General features: G+C 35.1%; 1 protein-coding gene across 1 annotated transcript; it reads left to right on the plus strand.

Moving 5' to 3' along the window:
• Window positions 1-14,317: 14,317 nt before the first annotated feature.
• Window positions 14,318-16,275, plus strand: LOC130731694 (ethylene-responsive transcription factor RAP2-4-like). Its single transcript, XM_057583955.1, has one exon. The coding sequence runs from the start codon at window positions 14,855-14,857 to the stop codon at window positions 15,986-15,988; it is 1,134 nt and encodes a 377-aa protein (XP_057439938.1). The 5' UTR covers window positions 14,318-14,854; the 3' UTR covers window positions 15,989-16,275.
• The last annotated feature ends 6,500 nt before the right edge of the window (window positions 16,276-22,775 follow it).

Raw genomic sequence — 22,775 nt, forward strand, 5'->3', positions numbered from 1 at the left:
CAAACTTAACCCAATTCACATCAATTAACCCAAACCCCCAATTCAAAACTTCTTCCTCTTCCTCCTCTTTTAACAACTCAACCCTCCAATGCTCTGTGTCTGGATGAAGATGAAGAGTCTGGGCCAAGAAGATAAAGAAGAGTGGGTCACAGAGAAGAGAAGGCAGTGACGGTGGCGCTGCACTTCAGTGTAGAAGAAGACAGACCGGATCTAGGAAAGGAGAAGTCAGAGGGTGGTGGTGGTGTCAGAACTCTGAGAGAGAGGAGGAGCGGCGGCGCTGGATTTTATCATGAAAGGGAGATGATGAAACACGTTTTTGTGTGGGTCTGGTGCGTTTTTGTCCTCTGTGGTTGTGTGGGTGTGGGTACAAGCGTGCATGTCCTTTAAGAGCTTGTCGAAGAAACTGTCCATGGAACCACTTCTGGGATTCTCGTCGTTGTGGCTTGCTGGTGGGGGTTTTTGCTTGCTGGCTGCAGATCTGGAAAAATTGGGGTTTTGGAGATGTTGATAGGGTTTGGTTTTTTTCTTCTTCTTTTAGGATGAAGGGAAATAAAATCTGGGTTTGGGGGAGGCCTTTTCTTTTGATTTAGTTGGGTTATTAGTTTAGGATATGGAATTTGGTGATGTAGATTTTCAGATATTTTGTTTCTTGTTTTGAAAATTTGTTTTATCTTCATCTTCTAGGATATTTGTTTTTTTTCCAAACTAGATAAACACGCACTAACCCATGTGATTGTGCTTCTTACTTAGTATAATTGATGATCTATGATGTACAATCTGTATGAAATTTGCCAATTTGTCGAAGCATACATATGACAACATGATGCTTTGTTCTAGTTATTAATAGAATTATGTGAAGGATGAAGATGAAGATGAATTTGAGATGAAAAAGTAAAAGGTTAATTTGTGGGTAAATTTTCTGGGTTTAGATTAATTGATGTGAATTGGGTTAAGTTTGGGGGAGGGAATTAATTTTGGTTAATTAAGTTAGGGTTTAATTAGGAATAGGTTAATTAGGTTTAATAATCTGGCTTGTAATTTGTTTTTTACTTTGTTTTAATTCAACGTAACTTTATTAACCTAGTCAGCATGTCACACATGCACTCGCCGGAACTCCGCCCTCCGGCGAGGATCTGCCCCAAAAATATTTCAAAGGCGAGGCCCAAAACAATATATTTCCGGGGAGGGACCTTTATCAGACGACGAGACAAAGACAGGGAGAAAAATATTAATATATATAATGTATTATTTAAATCACCACAGTCGGACCTTGGTTCGATCCCGGTTCAACATTTAAATCTCGAACCTGTTCCTCCACTGGTTTGATGACCGGGCTGATTTTTTAAACATCGACAAGGATTGAATCTTCTCTATGATGTAATTAAATGATTATTAGTATAAGATAGAACTAGGTCTGATGTAAGACGATATGATCACGAATATTCTAGAGCCTGAGTGTGAATTACTCCCTCCGTTCCTAAATATCTGACACTATTTTTAGCTGAATTTTGTTCCTAATTATCTGCCACTTTACAAAGTTTAAGAGAGTATTAATTATACTTTACCAATTGTACCCTTCATTTATTGGTGGTAGGAAACTTGAAAAGTTAGAATTAATAAGAAAGATAAACGTTATAATAGGAAGTTACATAACAATTTTAATAAAATAAAAACATTAATTATTATTTCTTAATACTTGTATAACAACCTTAAAGTGTCAGTTATATAGTAATGGAGGGAGTACGTTGGTTCTATCTCGCTACCTAGAATTCAGGATGTAAACTCCTCAATCTCTAATTTAGGTTGACTTGTTATGAACTTTACCACATGCCACTGGCACGTGTTGTTGGACAATTTGTATTTCAAGGGAGTAGTTGGAGTCAATCGGGAAATAACTAGGTTGATTGAAATGGAGTAATCGCTTGCTCAAGAAACTCTTTTAAAAATAGTATTCAAATTTTATTTGTCTCCTTAAATTTTTTATACCGCACACTCCAATTAGCTATTATATTAATTTTATTTAATAAGTCTTAAATTCTTTTTCCTCCGTATGAATTTTTTATTTCTCCATCTCTTGGGGTCAAGTACTTGATTCACAAACAAACTTAACTATATGTTTGAGCTCACAATTTAAAGTATGATTTACAAGTATTTCATAGCTTCTTTTGAAGAGTATGTTGATGAACTGGTACGTAGTTGTACATTTTGACTTAAACACATGTCTCGACTCTAGGTGTATATAAATGTAATGTAGTTCTTTTGCCGCTCATAATAGTCATATTTTAAGGTGCGTATAACCTGCACCATTCAATTTGGTAGTGTATCTGTACACCACAAAAGGTAACCACATGATATAATATTAAAGAATTAAACGGTAGAGATTGAAGATAGATCATTGGTTTAAATTACATTCATACCCTATAATAATAAAATGAAAAAATAGCCTGAAGAACTTCATCAGCGGTGCTGCGGAGGGAGGGCGGCGGCGGTGGCGAAAGTGACAGCAGCTGAAGCAGTGGTGGGTGATAATTCCTCCCCATCGATTTCGCTTTCCACAACTCCATCGCCGTCTTTCCTTCCACCGCCCTTTTCCACGGCGGCGGCAGCTGATTGGTTTTTTTTTCTTCTTTGGATAAGCAATACTTTATTATAATGGGGTATAAACTATAAACCATACCCAAGAGCAAAAAACAGATACAAGAAAACTGGGCAGAACCAGTAAAAGAAGAGAACAAAATAGATAGAAACCCAATCAGCCTACCAAAGGACAACGCCTACAGAACCCCAAAACAATTCCCAGGTTCGTTGACCCATTCAGAGAACTTCCAAGAAGTCAATTGAATGAGATTGGGTGAAAGAGAAGAAGATGAGATTTGGGATGATGTGAAAATAATAATAAGAAAACTCAAATTTCTCAGTTTTTATTTGGTAAATCAGTGGTGAATATGAAAATTCAGATCTCAAATGGTGAAAGAGCAAATCAATTGATAAACAGTTACAGTAATTGGAGCATTGGATCGAAATAAAAATGAAGGAGTGAGAGCTGCAAAACCAGAGTTGGAAGGTAGAAGACAAGGATAACCTAGTATTTTCACACAAGAATTTAATGGTGTATCAGTACACCACCTAATTAAATGGAGCAGGTTAAACGCACCCATATTTTAACTATAAAAAATTGTCTAGTGCAAAATATATGCGGTAATAATAAAGTTGCGAAACCAAAAAAGCTTGCAGTTATTTGTGAAACAGAACAAAAGTAAAGAAAAGTTGTGGTGAAAAGAGGTGAATGACAAAAAGAAAGAGCACTTAAGGCGCATGCTACCTGCTAATTCTTAAGGAACATTCCAAGCAAATGGCCCTCGATCCACTATGCATTAAGTTATCATTTACTAACTTTTAAGGATTGTTCTCCTACTGCCAACACTCACCAATGGACATTGTACCCTAAGAATTGCTAGTAACATTCACTCTAACATTACCTCTTTTATTTACTAGTTAAACTTTATGTGGATCCACCAAATTGGAGTTGAAAATAGAGTGTTATAGTGAGTGTTAGTAACATTTTTCTTCTGTTCTGTGTCTAGATTTGGAATTCCAACCTAAAACCATTCAATGGAAGTCCACGGTCCACCCGCCCCCCCATCTTCTTCCTTATAAGGCTTTTGGAAGCACAAAGGGAAAATAAAAGAATGGTATGAAAACATAACATGAATTATGATAATGTGTGAAGCATGTGCAGTGCCGTGAAGAAGTAGCAATTGGAGAGTAACTTGATGAGCCCCCACCAAATCTGATAGAAATATCTCTTGCTGTGACTTGAAAACGACGGTTTTATTGGATCTACTACTCCATTTGCTGAATGGTCCAGAAAATTCAATGCCTACACTTCTCAACTACGCAAGAAATCTAATCAATTGTTTTGTATTCCCATCTTTCCAGCTCAAAATGTTGAAAATCGGGGTGCATCATGACAAACTCAATTAATTCTCCATGAGAATCGTACATCTCCATCAATTGGACTTTGTTATATGACTCGGCCTACCTGCTTTACCTTAACTTCTGCTTCCTAGTTCCTTGTCTTGCTTCATTGGTCTTCTGTTTTGTGGTGTACCCAAACACTGATTCATTCATTAATTCTAATTAAACTATTTGGCGTTTAATGTTAATCCAAATGGATTAAGAAGCTTTTAGTTAGCCCCGTAGAATACCAACAAAAAACAAAGCTTTTAGTTTATTGATGTAAAATATTATGATGTCTGGACTAAAATAGACTTAATTAATAGTTAATAGTGATGGCAAATAGGATATAAGGAATATACAAGCTCGTGGACAATGCAAGGTTATTTAGGTAAAGGCCCCAAAAATTAGTGCCTATATAGTATATAGTATATCAAAAGAAATTAACACTTTGATAAAAGTATCGAGTTATACTAAAACTTAAAATTATTTTCCATATGTGTACGTGCGCACGTGCGTTCTGCGTGCGTGTGTGTATTGTCTATAGTGTCAATCCATGTAACAGTTGCTACTGCTGAAAGAAGTTTTTCAAAATTATGATTGCACAAGTCGTATCTAAGGTCAACAATGTTATAAGATAGATAGACGCAAGGGCGTAGGGGACACTATAAGTTACCTGCACATATGTTAAGAAAAGTAAATTATTTTATTATTTAAAATTGACAATATCATAGGAATAAGGAATAGAGATTACCGCTAGTGGGATTCCGAAGACCGCCCATAAGGTAAACACGGCAACCTTCACTTCAAGTGATGTTACCCCGTTCACTTGTCGTTGAAGATCTACTATCATGGTAATGATCGCCACCAACACGAAACATATGGTCTGGATCCCACTGGCAACTACCCACATGTTCTTGAGTCCTCCGACCCAACGTACCATCCACCACATTAGCAAGGATGTCCCAGTAACGATTGCAGAGTGTACCAACTCAAAATAAAGTGTGACTTGAACCCCGTGCTTGTAGGACTTCGTGCCTGGATCGCCTCCAAAAATTTCACAACTCATCCGGTCAGTTTGAGACAAAATGAAAGGTTGTCATGCTACCCAGTCAGGTGATGTAACTATCGTTAGCAGCCATGTATCTTTTTTTATTTCCTCAAACAATTTTTTGAACTTTTCCCAACAAGTCAGTGCTTGATGAACCTCCTCATGATGTATGGGTGGCTCCTTCACATATACCACTATAAAGATGGAGAGGATGATAATGTCAATGATGGATATAAAGAAGTTTCCCTTGAGGTCGGCACATGCAGAAGTCAGAAGGAATGGGAAAAGCTTGTGGAGAGATATCAAACTTAGACCATAGCCCACTATATTACCTGTCAATTGAATTATATACATATACATAATTAATTGCCACATTAATTGAAATTATATTTTTTGTGTACATAGGTGCTTTGAAAAAAAATTGGACCACGAGGTCGTGTATTAGGCGAGGTCATGTAGGTTATTGTCTTAGGCCCAAAAAAAATTAATACATGTATAGTATATATTACTGAGACGTGAGAGAGGCCCATATTAATTGCAATGTGGGCAATACAATGTGGGAATTTGAAAGTGCAACATGAGAAATGCAATTTTGGCAGTTATTAGTAGTAGTGTTTTGTATTAGTTCTTTTTTATAAGTCATGTTTCTTATTTGTAAATTTATATTTTTGTGATTGAAGGATAACTCAAGTGATAAGAGCTGGTGGATATATGAGATGAGGTGGGGAGGTCCGGGAATCAACCTTAGAGGATTGTAGTTTATCTTTCCGATGCACCAAAAAAATTTATATTTTCTAAAAAACTACTCCCTCCGTTCCTAATTATAAGACCTAGTTTTAAAATTTTCTAGTTCCTAAATATAAGACCTTTAACAATAATCTAGCAAAAAGTATTCTACTCTTCCATATATAACCCTTACATTAATGGTGTGTTTTCAATTTCAAAGTTTTAACTACCACCTACCATTTATTAGTGAGAGAAAATAACAAAGGGTAAATATGGAAGAATGTATGCATTTTTAAAAAACCAACACACTAATTAGACACATTTAATGTTTTCTTAATAAGCGCAATTTTTTGTATTAGGTCTTATAATTAGGAACGGAGGGAGTAATAAATAAAATATTCGTTATTTTTACATTCTCAAATTAAAATTGAAAAGTTAATTTGTGTTTACTCATAGCCGTTAGATTCTTTCATGAGTTATATATTTATAGTATTGTGCAAGTTTGTTCTTCACTTATTGTTTCATCTCTAAAAAAAGGTGAACATTTTCATTATTTCTACCTTTAAGTGAATTATCAAAGGAGATGATACTTGATATCAAATTGTTGCATAATCTCCTTCCAACCCTCAACTTTCTTCCAAACACGCTCTTTGACAAAGTTAAAAACTTGGCCAAACAAAGACCAAGGCACTTCAGACGCTGCCTCCATTCTTAGTCAGAAGAGCGTCATTGAAATGCTTGAAACCACAGAAGCCAAGGCCACTGTTGACATGGGGTTTAGGGTTATTTTTCTAGTCTTTTTTCATTTAGTTTAGTAAGTTAATTAGGGTATTTTACTCATTTTTCATGAATTTATGTCTCATATCATACATTCTTCTATTTCTAGGTTGTTTGAAGAGTTTTATAAATTTATTAGGTTTTTTTATGTGTTTTTCATGTTTTTGTGTTGCGGATTTTACTTCAGTAATTTGGCTTCTTCTTGTGCGGGTTTTCATTGGGTGGTGTTGTTCTTTATGTTTAATGCTTCATTTGGTTAAATAGTGTTCTAGATTTTCATTAATTCATAAATAGATTGGAAAATTAATATGGATTGATGTAGTCTTGATTATAAAAAGGGGAAATACACTCATGTCTTCACATTGTTATTTTCTCTTTATACTTCATGTATCTCTTTGCCATGTGATGACTTTTAATGTTTGTATGAGTTGAGAAGTTTGTCTGAGTTTAGTAAATGAGAGGAACTTCCCTTTGCATTAGTCGTCCTAGGCAAGGATTGTTTTAGGCTATGTGAGGTCTTCTAGCTGATGATGGGAGAAACTCACCACTAGGTAAGAATATCTTGAGTAGGGAATAGGGTCTAAAGCGAGTAACTAGTTGCGATGCTCACCACTTGGATAGGATTACCTAGGCGGAAACCAATGAGATGAGATGTCACGAGTGACGATCATAGATTCCATCAACTAGGGCATGAACTTCTTAGGCTAGGAACAAATTTTTGGGTATGTCTCATCGAGCAGGTTTATACTAAAATGCTCCTTTTGTGATTACTAGGAGTTAAGGGCTTAAGGTTTTGGTCTCAATTAGTAGATTTTCCTAACTAAGGAATAAGTAAGAGAATAGTTCCTATCGGCATCATAAATGTTAATTTCATCTTACATGAGTTTGTTGGTTGAGAACAAGTTGTGGATCTAGTGAAATCATTTCCTAAGCACGCATTTCTTCTTTGTTACCTCCATAAACTTCTTTTATCGTTGTCTTTATTGTTTATATTTATTTAAATAATCATCACATTTTGAACCGCTTATCCAACATCTAGCTAATAAGATTAGCACGTAACAACACAGTCCATGTGGAGACGAAAAAATCCAATAATATACTACCATTAAGTCTTGAAAAGGATTTTATAGTAGTTAGTGGAGGAAAATCTCTTTCTTTCATCATCTACCCACCTCCTTGGGTGCACATATCTTAGACCACTTTAACAACCAATGCATCCCACGCTTATCCACATCACCACTCTAAAATAATTTAGTTATCACTCCCTCAATCTGTGAACGAAGACCTTCTGACAAAGAAAAATAGGACATCACATAAGATGATATAGCCTAAGTCATGACTTAATGAGCACCACACACCCCACCCGAGAGAGAAACTTCTCCTTCTAACTGTTAAGCTTTTTTCGAACACACTCCTTGACAAAGTTGAAAAAGGTGAAAACCTGAGTCTTTGATTTACCTATAACGGTAGGAAGTCTGAAGTACTTATCATGACTCTCTACCATTTTTTCTTGACAGCTGAGTCAGCACATCAATTATAGTATTAGGCACGCTTCAACTACAAGAGAGTTGAGACTTATCAAGGTTGATCTTCTGGATAGAGAGTCGCTCAAAGGTAGATAAGATCTCAGAAACACGAATCTCTTTCTGAATAGTAGCCATGACAAAAATAACACTATCATTTGAGAAATTACCGGGACTTTCTGCGCAATTTTGATCTCATGAAGATCCGAGGAGGCCATTGCCTTTCTGTAGCATAGCCGAAAAAACCTCTCCACAAAGGATGAACAAGTAAAGGGGAGACAAATGATCTCTTTGACGCAAACCCCTCTACGGGCTAAACTCATGTTGTGGATGAACATTCCCAAGAATACAGAACCTGACAGTAGAAACACATTGCACAATCAGTGTATCCATGACCTCATATGAACCATAAAACCTTGAAGAAAAGATCACTCAACTCTATCATAGGCTTGGACATATCAAACTTTAAAATCATCACCCCTTTTCGACCCGGAATTTTCATCTTCATGTAAAAAGCATTAAATTCTATAAAATATTTTTCAAAATCTTGTAAAATGAATTTTTATTAATTTAAATCGCTCATAAATTTATTTATATTTGGGTTAAAAACTATAACCGTCCCTGAACTTTGAGTAAGTTTTGAAAACTGTCCCTCGCCAGAAAATTATCTGAAAACCATCCTCAGACTATTAAAAACTATTTGAACTCATCCTTCCGGCAGCATTAGGTCCGGCTAGCGCTTACGTGTCTGTCCACGTCAACTAATAAAATACAAGACAGAAAATTAAATTAAAAACCAAAATTACCCCAAATTAATTAATTAAAATTAATCTTATTGCCCTCTTAATTAAATTAAAAACCAATTTCACTTTCCAATCTTTCTTATTCTCATAAAAATCAAGAAAAGCTAAAATAATCCAGATTTAAGTTCAAAAAATAACAACTTCATCATATAGTTCAAAAAAACATAAATCACTTAATTAAAAAAACTTTACATCGTCGGTGCACAAAACCCAAGAACAAAACCCCTTTTAACAAAGCTTCAAACTTTGGAGCGACAAAGCTTCAATCTGGTACTTGCATGTTTTGATCTGGTGCCGTACTGCGATTTTTGGTATGGAAGAAAGGTAGGAATGGAAGAGGAGGAGAACACATTGAGATTCAAGCCTTCTTCACTTTCTGCTACTCCCACAGATTCAATTTCAATCTCAATCTCAATCTCAATTTACCCTAATTTACCATCACGAAATCCCCCCCCCCCCTTTCTATTCCCTAATTATCTTCAACATCACTACTACTTTTCTCCCTCCAATCCCCTTTTTCCCTTGCAATAGCGTTTTGTTAATATGAATTTAACTTTCTCGATATGTGTTTCTTGGTTGGTGCCACATCTCGATCTGGGTTCTGCTTGTGTTTCTGGATATTTTCTGGGGTCGGGTTGAAGGAGATGAAGAAGATGAAGAAGATGAAAAGTAAAAGAAGAAAATTGAGAGTCAGAAGAAAATGGAGAGGATAACGAAGAAAGAAAAGAGAAGAAGAAAGATTTGGGAATTGAGAGTGTATTAATTTGGATTAGATTTCTTAATTAGGATATTTTTATTTTTATTTTTTAAAAAAAGTCACGTCGGACTCTCATTAATTGACGTGGACAAACACATAAGTGTTGGTCGGACCTAAGGCTGTCGGAGGGATGAGTCCAAATAGTTTTTAATAGTCTGAGAATGATTTTCAAATAATTTTCCGACGAGAAACAATTTTCAAAACTCGCTCAAAGTTCAGGAACAGTTATACCCTTTATATTTTTATAAAATAGCAATGTACATATATAAAATCTGAAGTAACGTTGTTGTCAAGTGTCAACTCACTGATTTTAACAAACAAATGTTGAACAGCAGGCGCCGCATTTGAAGTGCTTGTCTCACGTCCACCACGTGACTTTCCTTCCTATCCCATGTTCTATTGCTTCAATCCTACGCCGTATACACCCAACCATGGTTAATCCAAAACTCCAACTCTGGTTAAACATGAGCCAAGTCATAATGATAATTAATGCGTGGTGTGGTGGTGAGTGTGTGGCCCATTTCTATCTGCCAGGTCGTCGCCAATTATTAGCCACTATTGTGGGTCCCATACATTGTTCAAATTTATTTATTACTTCAAGAGAGATTTTTTTTTTGTTACAAAGGAGAAAAAAAAAGGAAAAAAATTCAAGAGAGAATTTGTCTATACAGAAGAATTTTTAGACAATGAACCAAAAAAAAAATTAAGAATTTTTAAATTACTAATAATAACTACTCCCTCCGTTCCTAAATATAAGACCTATTCCAAAAAATTGCGCTTATTAAGAAAACACTTAATGTGACTAATTAGTGTATTGGTTTTTTAAAAATGCATACATTCTTCCCTATTTACCCTTTGCCATTTTCTCTCACTAATAATCATTGCATTCATAGTTAGGTGGAATAGTAGTAATTAATGGTAGGTGGTAACTTTGGAATTGAAAACATACAATTAATGTGAGGGGTGAATATGGAAGAGTACAAAACCTTTTGCTAGATTTTTGTAAGAGGTCTTATATTTAGGAACATGAAAATTTTGAAACTAGGTCTTATAATTAGGAACGGAGGAGTATATAATTACATGTACTTTTTTTTTAGGTAAACACGATGGTATAATTAAGAAAATATAAAATTAATATAATTTTGAACTATGACATAACTTAAATAATAACAAGTTTTCTATTCAAAAATAAAAATGTAGAATTTTAGATGTTTGAAATCGAAAATTTATATTCCAAAAAAGAAATAGAAGATTTATATTAGGGGTGCACATGGGTTGGGTTGGATGGATTTTGGTCAAAATAAAATTCGAACCGATCAAAATTGGCTGGGTTGGGTTGGGTTGGATTTCACGAATTTCGTCTTCGGACCCGATCCGAACCAACCCGACGAAGTTTGGATTGGGTTGGATGGATTTATTGGGTCATTATATTTAAATAATAATATATCTGAAATATTAAAAAATCTTGCAAAAATTATTATAAATTCAAAAAAAGTTATAAAAAGTATTAAATATGTTATAATACTAAATAGCATGAAAAAGACACAAAAAGTTATAGAAATAATACCACATAAATGACATATAGCCAAATATCATGAAAACATAAAACTTCATTACCAAATGACATGAAACAATCTAATATAAATAGTATCTAAAAAGTGAAAAATAACACTAAATGTCATGCCATGACACTTAGAACTTAGATGTCTCCAACATGCTAAATAACTATATATAAACATGTAACAAATAACTACGAACAAATACTCTAAGTTCAAATATGACAAATAACTACAAATACTTAAGTTTCAAAGTTTCAAAAAGTCATCACTCCGACACTAGCACTTCAAGTATGGGTAAAATTATAAAAATTATTATTATATGTATGGATTCTGGGTTGGGTTGGATGGATTTGAACTGAATCCGAAATCCGATCCGAACTTGGTTGGGTTGTAGTAAAATCCATCAGGCTAACCCGATTGCCCGATCCAACCCGCATTTTTTCTATTGGATCGGATTGAGTTGGACGGGTTCATTGGATTTACCCGACCCATGTTCACCCCTAATTTATATAGTAAGTACTCATAGTTCACAATAATTTATTAGATATTTATATAATGTGAATTTTTTTTTTGAAATATCAATGTAGCGTAACTATATAATTTTGAGATTAAGCATTTATTTATTATGAACTTTTTAATTATAAAAAAATATTTATATTTGAACTATGTTCCAAAAGATATAAATAAGAAAACTTGAAAATAATATTTCTTTATCATTTATAAAAGGATTTGTCTTGATCAGATACATGATAAAATTATACTAGTATACTAGTAGTACTATTTTTCCTCATTAATAATACGTATTACGTAATCAAGACGTCATAGCCTTGCAATTGCTTTCAGCTTCCAACGGCTCTGATTTAACGATCTGTATTGGCTCTAATTTCTAGGTCTGGTGTATCTACTGTCTACTACTCTATCTGGTATTTATTGGGTGCATACACTTGTTTTTTTGTGTGCTCAACTAATGATGATTAATGTTTTACAATTAATGTCACCTCCTAACTCCAATTACGGTGCTTTTAAATTATTCGCAGGAGAGGGAGTATGTATAAAAATTGATTTGTTAAGAATGTATATTCACTTAATAGTTCTTAAAATTTTGAGGGGACCGATCTTATGATTATTAGCTATGAAGATCTCGTGCCACAAAAAAAGATACTATCTTCTTTCTTATTTATAAAATTCTTTAAAGACAATTACGCTTATTAATAAAATATGTAATGAGAACAATAAATATGTATTGGTTTTTGACAAGTTTATCCAACCTTCCAAGTTTACTATTGGATAGTGTCGACAACATTTTTTTTAATTTTATGAATGAGAAATAAAGACAAAAAAACTACAAAGCTAAAGAATCCCTAGACGTGTCCGGATATCATCAAGCCTAAGCTCCAATTGTCGCTTAGCAGCCAAACCTGAAGACAGTTTGCAGGGCCATTGGTCTCACGAGGAATACGATGAAGCCAAATGTCCCAATTACGCGCAAGAAGAAGGTGAATGTCCATAAAAATATTGACGCATGCATGAAATCTGAACCTCCCATGAGTAAGAATCTCCATAATATCCAAGCAATTAATTTCGCAAAACACCTTGAGAAAATTTACGCTCCCACAGCAACTGGAGGCCCATCCGCATGGCTTGCAACTCTACAAGGAGAGGATCGCCACCCTGCATTGCCGCAAGGAGGCCAAGCTGCCAAGTCTCGTGACAATCACGAATAACCTCGCCCCATCCCCATATGGTTATATGTGCAATGCCATTAACACCATCAACAACAAGAGGAACAAACCCCTTGGTTGGTGCCCTCCAACGCGATGCGAGACGCTCATGATTCCGACCAAGGCAACGCCGATGGTCGCTCTCCTAATTCCTAATCCACACACAAGTAGAATCTATCGTCTATTTATCTTCCCCTAAAACCTTCTCATTTCTCCACCCTCCAAAGCCCTTAGTAAAACTTTAAAATTAGGAAATGCAAGATGATAATAAATATTCTAAAATCTAACAGAGGGTTTTATATTAAAGAATACCAAAATGTCTTTAAAATGCACTTGAAAAGGAACAAAGAAAGTATTATATAGACACGATATGCTCTCGAGTCAGATATGTCTTAGGAAAATACACAAAATTTTACCTTATCTTATAATAGCATCTCCAAATTCCACCAGCTAGATGCTTTATTTGTTATGTTTTGGCGAAGAAACTAGTGTAATAGTGTTATGACCTAAGATCCTTAGTTACAAGAGAGCTTTCTAGTCTATTCTAATACTAAAATTTATAGTGCTTGTGCATATATTCGTAAGTGGGGATCAATTATTAATTTAAAAAACCAATGATAATACTAATTGATCCATATGTCAAATTAAACAGGCCATCCCTATCTATCTTGGCCATAAACAACAGATAAAACGGCTTCCCACTTCTCAATTGGGACACTGACGACCCTCCTCATCATAAGATTATATTATCTTCTCATTCCTGATTATAAATTCAATCCCTCACATAAAAAGAATGAGTTATTCTTTTGTATTTTACTAGTATGCTGATGGAGATTATCATAATAGTATATAGAAAGTTGAACTTGTAAAATAAAATATAGAAAGTTGAAACTTATAAGCATTAATGTAAAAATTAAATTAATTAAGTGACTGGTTTGATCTACTGATTTAACACTTTTTATCCTAAGATGATGGCTGAAAATTCAATTTTTGACTCTCGTAAATAAAAAAAACTCATTAGCCAAATCTTGCAGTTTAGTGCGCGATGATCACAAGGTGAAAAATTATTCTCATAGTTATTGAATGTGGAGATATTTTATTTAATTTGATTAAGAATGGAAGCGTACAATGCAGGCAATAGAAGATAAAAATTCATTTGGACAAGACGCGCACTAAGCAGGTCAACATCTTAACCACAAAACCAAAGAAAACGACAATAATTAAGACACCGACAGATGCCGGTTTCGAACGGACACGTGTCCTTAGTATGGGGTACGTGGCTTGAGATGATTGGTTATCACCTTAATCAATTCGTCGGTATCTTGCGTCATTGCAACCATATTGGTTAAACTAACCCGTGGTAATGACACCGCTAATCAAGCGATTAATTATGAAATTAGCACTAATAATCAAGGTGGCATGGTGCTATATAAACGAGTGAGTGTCTGAAAGGCAAAATCAAGAGCGGCGAGAGATCACCACACACACAAAATTTACATCACCTCCATTTTCTTCAGAGCGTTTCAGATTGTGTTTCTTTTCTTCTTTCTGTTGATTTTCTCAACTTAATCACTTTTCCCCCTTTCTGTAATTCCCCGCTTCTCTGAATCCCTTTCTGTTAATCATCTGTCTTTCAAGTCAAGATTTTTGGGTTTGTTTTTTCAACTCTTCAGGAAGCAAACTTAGAAGAATTCCTCGAAAGCCAGGTGTTTTCAGAATCGAGATCCAGCTTTTACTGTAAAAACTTTTTTTCTTCTTAATTTCCTTAAAATCAGCTAAGAGGTTATTTTTGATTCCTCAAAGCTGTTTTTTTATTTTTATTTTTATTTTCTTCTCAAGAATCAAGAAATTGAAGAGGTTTGTCTATTTAAAATCTCTTCCATCCAAATTTCTTGTTTTTTCTTTTGGGTCTTAAATTTTCTGTGTTAACCTACACCTGTTCTTCAATTTTATAAAGACACAGGTTTAATTTTACTAGTTATGGCTACTATGATGGACTTTTTCAGCAGCACAGAGTTTCACTCAGATCCATTCAGGGGTGAGTTGATGGAAGTTCTTGAACCTTTTATCAAAAGTTCTTCCCCAACCCCAACCTCAACCTCAACCTTCTCTCCTTCTTCTTCTTCTTCTTCTTCTTCTTCTTCTTCTTCTCCCTCTCCATCTTCATCAAATTCATCTCTACCCTGTTCTTCTCCCCCTAATTCCTTCTACTCTTCTCCTTCTGTCACTCCTTTCTTCTCAGATGGTTGCTCAACATCGATGACCCATGTATTTGCGTTATCCTTTGTGCAACCAGCAACTTCTCCTCCTCTTCTTGGCTTCAACCACCTAACCCCATCTCAGATCCATCAGATCCAATCTCAGATCCAGATCCAACAGAGCAACCACCTCCCATGGCAGAATCAGAATCAGAATCACCATCTCAACACCACACTCAGCTTCCTTAGTCCGAAGCCGATTCCGATGAAGCACGTGGGGAATCCTCCAAAACCCACGAAGCTATACAGAGGAGTGAGGCAGAGGCACTGGGGAAAATGGGTCGCTGAGATCAGGCTTCCAAAGAATCGGACCAGGCTCTGGTTGGGGACATTTGACACGGCGGAGGAAGCTGCTCTGGCGTACGACAAGGCTGCGTACAAGCTCAGAGGCGACTTTGCTCGGCTCAATTTCCCTAACCTCCGCCACCAGGGATCCTCCGTCGGCGGAGATTTCGGCGAGTACAAGCCTCTGCATTCCTCTGTTGATGCAAAGCTTCAGGCCATTTGTGAAGGCTTGGCTGAGATGCAGAAACAGGGGAAGACAGTGAAGAAGCCTCAGAAGAAATCAAAGGCGGCTTCGACGGCGGCTTCCAAGGTGGTTGCTCCGCCGGAGGCTCCGATGACTCACAAGGAGGAAAATGCAGTTGTTGTTGGTGGTGGTGATGTGAAGGGTTCAGAGAGCACTTGCAAGGTTGAATCTGTTGTGATCAGTGAGAGTGAGCCTTCATCAGAAGGCTCTTCTCCTCTCTCAGATCTAACCTTTGGTGATGTCTATGAGCCACAGTGGGAAGGTGATTCAGATAATTTAAATCTGTTCAAGTACCCATCATATGAGATTGATTGGGATTCTCTGTGAAGCTAGCTGTGTTTTGATAGTGTCAAATATCATCACATGTGTGTCTTATTTGTAGCTTTTAGTGTCTCAGGTTTGTGGTTACTGCAATGGAGTTTTTGACAATTGCAGGGCTACTATTTAGGATTTGGATTATAATTGATGTACCTTAGCTAGGTTTTTATATTTCTTGCATAGTTTATGTTAATACTTTGTATAATCCCTCTCTACCTTAGGCCACAGCTGGTTTTTTTCTTGCTTGGCCAAGGAGAAGATGTTGAGTATTAATGGAACTTTATTATGATGTAATATATCTGCTTTCCATTTATGAAATATGAATATGAACTAGTTTATATTGAGTTATGTTGTTAGCTGGCTCAACTTGGTTATGTGTTTCTTAAACAATTTTATTCTTTGAAGGATGATTTTACTAGTAATAAGAAGAACTAAGATTTTGACACGTTAGTTTGAAGATGAAGATAATCGGCGTTGCTTTGATTTTACTAGTAATCCCAACGCGCTTAGCGTGTATTGGATTCTGCGAAATTTAACGTTGTACATTCAACATGTATCTAGGTTACCAAAGATTATGTTATTTATATAAAGGTGGATTATATGTAGTTCATCATTGGACTCCAAAGATCTTTCTAAACAAGCATGATTGATTTCAATTTGGGTGAGAACTCATATGGACCTTCCAATGCTTCTTCCTTCGAGGGTGTATCGTACAATCAGGAAATTGCTTATGAAGGTATATGCTTTTCTTTTGATACGAGGTGATTGTAGGATACTTTTTTGAGAGAAAGATATGTAGATGTGATATGGCAGCAGGTCTATACAATTGTGTGAACAAGAATGCGGCACAGGATTTCGGCATCACCCACAAGTAATGCTACTCACACGTTAAAACTTATAGAAGCGGTTGATGATATTCAATGAGCTGGTGTCAGACAAATCGGCAGGATAATACATGTTTTATTTTAGTTAAGGCTTAAATACTCTTTTGGTCCTTGAAATTGTAAAGGGAATCAAATCTGATCCCTGTAAAAATTTCGCATCAAATTGGGTCCCTAAAATTATTTTTTTAATCTAATTAAGTCTTTTTGCTCAATTTTGACTAGTCAACGTCCAGTGCCAAGCCTAGTCAGCTAAGCATGGCCACATGGACTTTTTTCACATCAATTTTAGTCCCTTGAAAAATATTTTAATCAATTCTAGTCCTTGTTCTTTCACCTTCCTCTTCCACCTTCTTCCTCTTCCTCCATAACTCAAATCCTTAAATCAAGAAATTCAAAACCCTAAAAAAATTATATGTTCATCATATTCACCTTGTTCTTACTTTTGAATTTATGGGATTTGAGTTATGGAGGAAGAGGAAGAAGGTGGAAGAGGAAGAAGATGAAGGTGGAAAAATAAGGACTAAAATTGATTAAAATACTTTTCAAGGGACTAAAACTGATGTGAAAAAGTCCACGTGGTCGTCTTTAGCTGACTAGGCTTGCCACTGGGCCGTTGACCGGTCAAAATTGAGCAAAAGGAGTTAATTAGATTAAAAAAACAATTTTAGGGACCCAATTTGATGCGAAAATTTTACAAGTACCAGATTTGATTCCCTTTACAGTTTCAAGGACCAAAAGGTTATTTAAGCCTTTAGTTAATCATCAAATTAGTTTTTGGTTTTTAAGGTCATTCGATTTAAGTTACTCCGTGAAAAATAGTTGATTTCCATCCCACGATTGTGGTTAGATGGTTTCAATTCTCATCTAAGGGCCGTGGCGGAACTTCAACAAAATTTATAGGGGAGCTCAAATAAATTTAAATATATAAATTTTAAAATATTTATTATTACAGAAAAAAATATTTCATAGAGAATCAAAAGTCATTTAATCTAAGTATATAAGTATTTTAATTTACATATTGATATCTTATACTAAAATTAAAATCACATAAAGGCTATGTTTGGCATGTCATTTCAGCTAGTTTATAGCTTATTTGACTAGCTTAAAACTTATTTGACTAGCTTAAAAACTCTATAAAAGTGTTTGGTGATGAAGCTTATTTCAGTAGCTTAAGGCTATGTTTGGCATGTTTAGCTGAAAAGCTAGCTGAAAGCTGAAAAGCTAGCTGAAAGCTTATAAGCTAACTGAAAGCTTATAAACTAGCTGATAGCTGAAAGCTGATAGGCTAGCTGAAAATAGATAGCTGAAAGCTGAAAAACTATGTGATTGAAACATAAGTATTTGATAAAACTAGCTGTTAAACAAGCTGAAATTGTAAAAGGACATAAAATGACATACTTGTATAATTATTTTTATAATTAATATTACTTTATTTTCACATTAATACCTATATGATATTAATATTAAAATTATTATCACTTTAAATATTTTTATTAACTCAAGTTATTTATCATCTTAAAAATATAATATTAATTTTTACTTATTTTTATTAATATAATATTTTTAATATTTATGATGCGCAGCGGTGTAGCGGAAACTGCATACGTAGGTGTGATGCGAAAATATGTTTAGTGTTTTTATAAATATATAAGGGTAATGGTGGAATTTTGATAAAATAATAAGGATAAAAATGAGAATAAATTTAATAAGCTATAAGCTTTAAGCTATAAGCTACCTGAGATAGCTTATAGCTTAAAGCTTTAAGCTACTGAAATAAGCTATCTCAGGTAGCTTAAAGCTTATAGCTTATTAAATATATTCTCATTTTTATCTTTATTATTTTATTTTATTAAAATTCCACCTTTAGCCTTATATGTTTTTAACTAAATCTATTTACTTATCAGTTATCACACTTGTCTCATATGCACACCGTTCCCACACACAAATAATTACTACTTTGGAATAAAACAAATAATTTTAGATTACAAATTATTTGTTTTATTCTATTTAATTTAATAAAAATATTGAAAATTAAATAAGTAAAAATTATATTATATTTTTAAGATGATAAATAACTTGAGTGAAATTAAAATATTTATAATAATTTTAATACTAATATCATATAGGTATTAATGTGAAGATAAAGTATGTCAAATATAAAAAAAATTATACAAGTATGTCATTTTATGTAATTTTACAATTTCAGCTTGTTCAACAGCTAGTTTTACCAAACACTTTTGTTTCAATTACCTAGCTTTTCAGCTTTCAGCTAGTTTATCAGCTTTCAGCTTTCAACTAACTTTTCAGCTATCAGCTAGCTTTTCAGCTTTCAGCTAGCTTATCAGCTAGGCGTGCCAAACATAGCCAAAGTGTTGCTACTCTTTCCTCTCTTTTTTGGCACTGTGATGTTGCTGACATACGTTTTATATATTTTTTTGTGTATTAAATCGCTCTCACAATTTTAACTCGCGTGTGGTGAAGGTTAAATATTTTTTCAAAAGTGGGCTCCTAAGGATCAAACACTCAACATATAATTTAATCAACAACTTTTTACCACTGCAACTAACATTCATTGGGTATTATATATATATGATTTTCTATAGTATAATATATATCTTACGTATAAATTTTTTTTTGGGCAAATCTGTGAGGGAGCTACAACTCCCTTGTGTCAACCTTAAAGTCTACCACTGTCTAAGGGCAAAGCTCGACAGATGAATGTTGATGTAAGTTTATCCCCATCATTTTTCATTAAAATTAAATTCCCACATATAAGTAATAATTATTTTTAATTAAAATATTTAATTAAAAATATATAAATTACAAAAAACTCTAATCAATAATTAATTAAACTAATTTAATTGTTCAGTTAACTAAACAAATATAATCTTCATCTTAAGAAAATCTAATATGCACAAAAATAACTTTGTGCAACTTTGTACAAGAGGTATCTGACCTGTTGTGGCAGATTTACCGGTTATTTATTTTATTTTTAGAAAACTCCATAAAATTTCCTAAATTCAAAAAAAAATTCCTAGCTAAAAAAAAAACTCAGTATATCACTGCAACCCATCCCACCGCCACCGCAAACCCGAGATCTCATCATTGGCATCAATGATTCAATCCCAGATCATGGATTCATGAGGTTTATACATGTATGGGTAGCCATAGGCCTCGTCTTCGATGGGCTTGAGCGAACAAAGAGACCATATCTAAAATAGGAAGTCAGTATTTTTAAAACTGCAACAAATCTTATCGCCTAAGATTTGAACAAAAGATTGACCCTTCCACAATCAAACCTTCAGATTAAATGTACTGGAATCAATTTGATCACACATGGTATATTCTTTTCAACGGCGCACATAAACCTTCTCAACAACCCTAGCTTGTTGACCACGTAATCAATCCAACGCTTCTGGAATAATATACTTAACCACACACAGCAGGCCCACATGGACAAATGTTGCATCCAAGATGCTACAACATCGTGTCCCACATCTTGCCACACAAAATGCACTTAGCTAAATTGTAAACAATCAAGAACAAGGGAACAACACTTCTAACATGGTCAACTAACTAGAAGTATTTACAATTAACCAATCATGTAGGGTACACTAATAACATATCATTTCCTTGATCATCATCAACTTCAAATACTCTTCTTCATCTCTCCAATCCACTCAGGAACCTCTCCTGAGAAAGCATGACTGACGGAGGGGTAGACGGTGCACTGTTTGAAAATATGAGGGGTAGAAACGTCGACAAAAATGGAGTAGGGACAAAATTTGCACAAACTTGAAACATCAAGGGCCAAAAATGCTTTTTAGCCTAAAAAAAATTTGCTTGCACTTTCAAAGTGTGTTACTTATGTGCTTTCAAGGTGCGTTATGGTCGCACTTTCGAGGTGTGTAGTTAACGCATTTTAGAGTTCGCAGTTAATGCACTTTATAGTGTGTAGGTAGCGCACTTTAAAGTGGGTTTAGAGGCAAAAAACACAATCTGAAAACGACGACGTGTTGACGTTGGGCGAAGACGACGATAGAGGCAGAAAGAGGAGATAGGAGAAGATGGAGGTTGAGTATAATGATGAGTTTGAAATTGGGTTTAAGTGTGGGTGGTGGTGAAGTTGGTGAGAGAAGAAAGAAGAAAGAAGAAAGAAGAACGAATAATGAAGAAGGAAGATAGAAGAAAGAGGAAAGGAAATAGGAGAGAGGATGTGAGGGGGTGTGGTGGAAAGTTGTTATATTTTTTCATTAAGGGCATTTTAGTATTTTCGCACTTTAAAGGGGGGAGGTTTGAATAGACGTGAGGGAGTTTGAATAACAATTCTCTAACATATTTCTTACCTTTAATTTTATTTTGGGAATAAACTCAAACCAGTTATAAGACACTCAATTTATTTATTTATTTTTTTTGAAATTGAAAAATATATTAATAATAAAATAGCCTGAGCCAAAGAAGCAAAACAGGCAAGGTACAAGTTACATGAGGCTGAGAAACAAAAACCCACTACCAACCCGTAAAATGGCACAAGCGAATTCTCAAGAGAGAGCCTCATTAAAACCTTGCTAGGAAAAACCCAATGGGATAAAAACCTAGCAAGGAAAAAGAGTACCACAATCTTGGGAAGCCATTTCACAAGATTCAAAAGAAAATAGCCCCTACAACTACAAGCATGAAAAAGCTAATATAGCGTAACTGGGAGAAGTACAGGAAATTAAAGATCCCAGAAGAGCCAGACTATACATGTTCGTAGTGCAACAAACATCAGACAAGAACAACACCATAATACAGCAGCAACAACAACAAAACTGCATCAACAAGCTTATTATTTTCGGAATTCAGCAACAGCAACAGCAACAACACCAACATTGTTATAATTTTCGAATTTCAGCAACAGCCAACAGCGACAGCAAAGCAACAACAACAACAACAGCACCAGCCAACAACAACAGCAACAACAACATCAACAACAACATCAAAACAGAAACAGCAGCAACAGTGATAACAACCAACAGCAACAGCAAAAACAGCAACAACATTGTTTACTTCAACAACGACATCAATTACAAAAATTCCATTTGTGACGCATCCGTCAATCTACAACTCAGCAGCAAGTTCAGCAACCAAGAATCTACAGAAGCTACCAAATGCACCAATTTGTTCTTCAGCTTATATTAGATTTCCTGCAGCAAAAAGAAAACTAAAACAGTGAATTGCACCAATGTATCTAGCACCCTGAGAATAGCCAAACCGGTTCCATACAAAAGCAACCTTGCTTGGCCAACTCATCTGCCTCTACATTCCCTTCCCGTAATATATGATTCACTCCAATGCACTTGACAAGTGGCATCAAGTAATCAATCATGTTCAACTCATTTGTCAGCTTCCAAAGTCTCTGCTTTTCCCCTCTCACCCAACCAACTGCAAGAATAGAATCACTCTCCACTTCCACTGAAAAAATCATGTATTGCTGACAAAACAGGAGAGCATACAAAATGGCCAAAACCTCAGCCTCATCAGCTCTCTGAACCTCAACTTTCCTTGAGAATTTACCTATCACACTTCCCCCACTATTCCTTAGATTTCCACCAATTCCAGCACTGCCAGATTGAAAAGACCCATCAACATTAAACTTTAAATTCATATCGTGAGGAGGTTTCCACGGTACCACTTGACGAACACCAACCTTCCCTTGAATATCGATTCTTGTAAAACCTCTAGCAAATTGATCTGCCCCATATGGACAATCCTTCCACCATGCTTTTATCCAGGTGAACATCATAAATATATGAGACTCCCATGCTTCCTCTGCATCAAAAAGTTTGTCATTAAAAATCACATTATTTCTAGCCAACCATAATACCCAACACAGCGCATAGGGAATCAAATCCCACAAAACTCTTGAGGTT

The sequence above is a fragment of the Lotus japonicus genome, chromosome 1 (assembly GCF_012489685.1).
Source record: "Lotus japonicus ecotype B-129 chromosome 1, LjGifu_v1.2".
In the NCBI taxonomy this organism is placed as follows: domain Eukaryota; kingdom Viridiplantae; phylum Streptophyta; class Magnoliopsida; order Fabales; family Fabaceae; genus Lotus; species Lotus japonicus.

Excerpts from the sequence above, each read along its gene's own strand:
- LOC130731694 (XM_057583955.1), top strand. The coding sequence starts at position 14,855 with ATGGCTACTATGATGGACTTTTTCAGCAGCACAGAGTTTCACTCAGAT.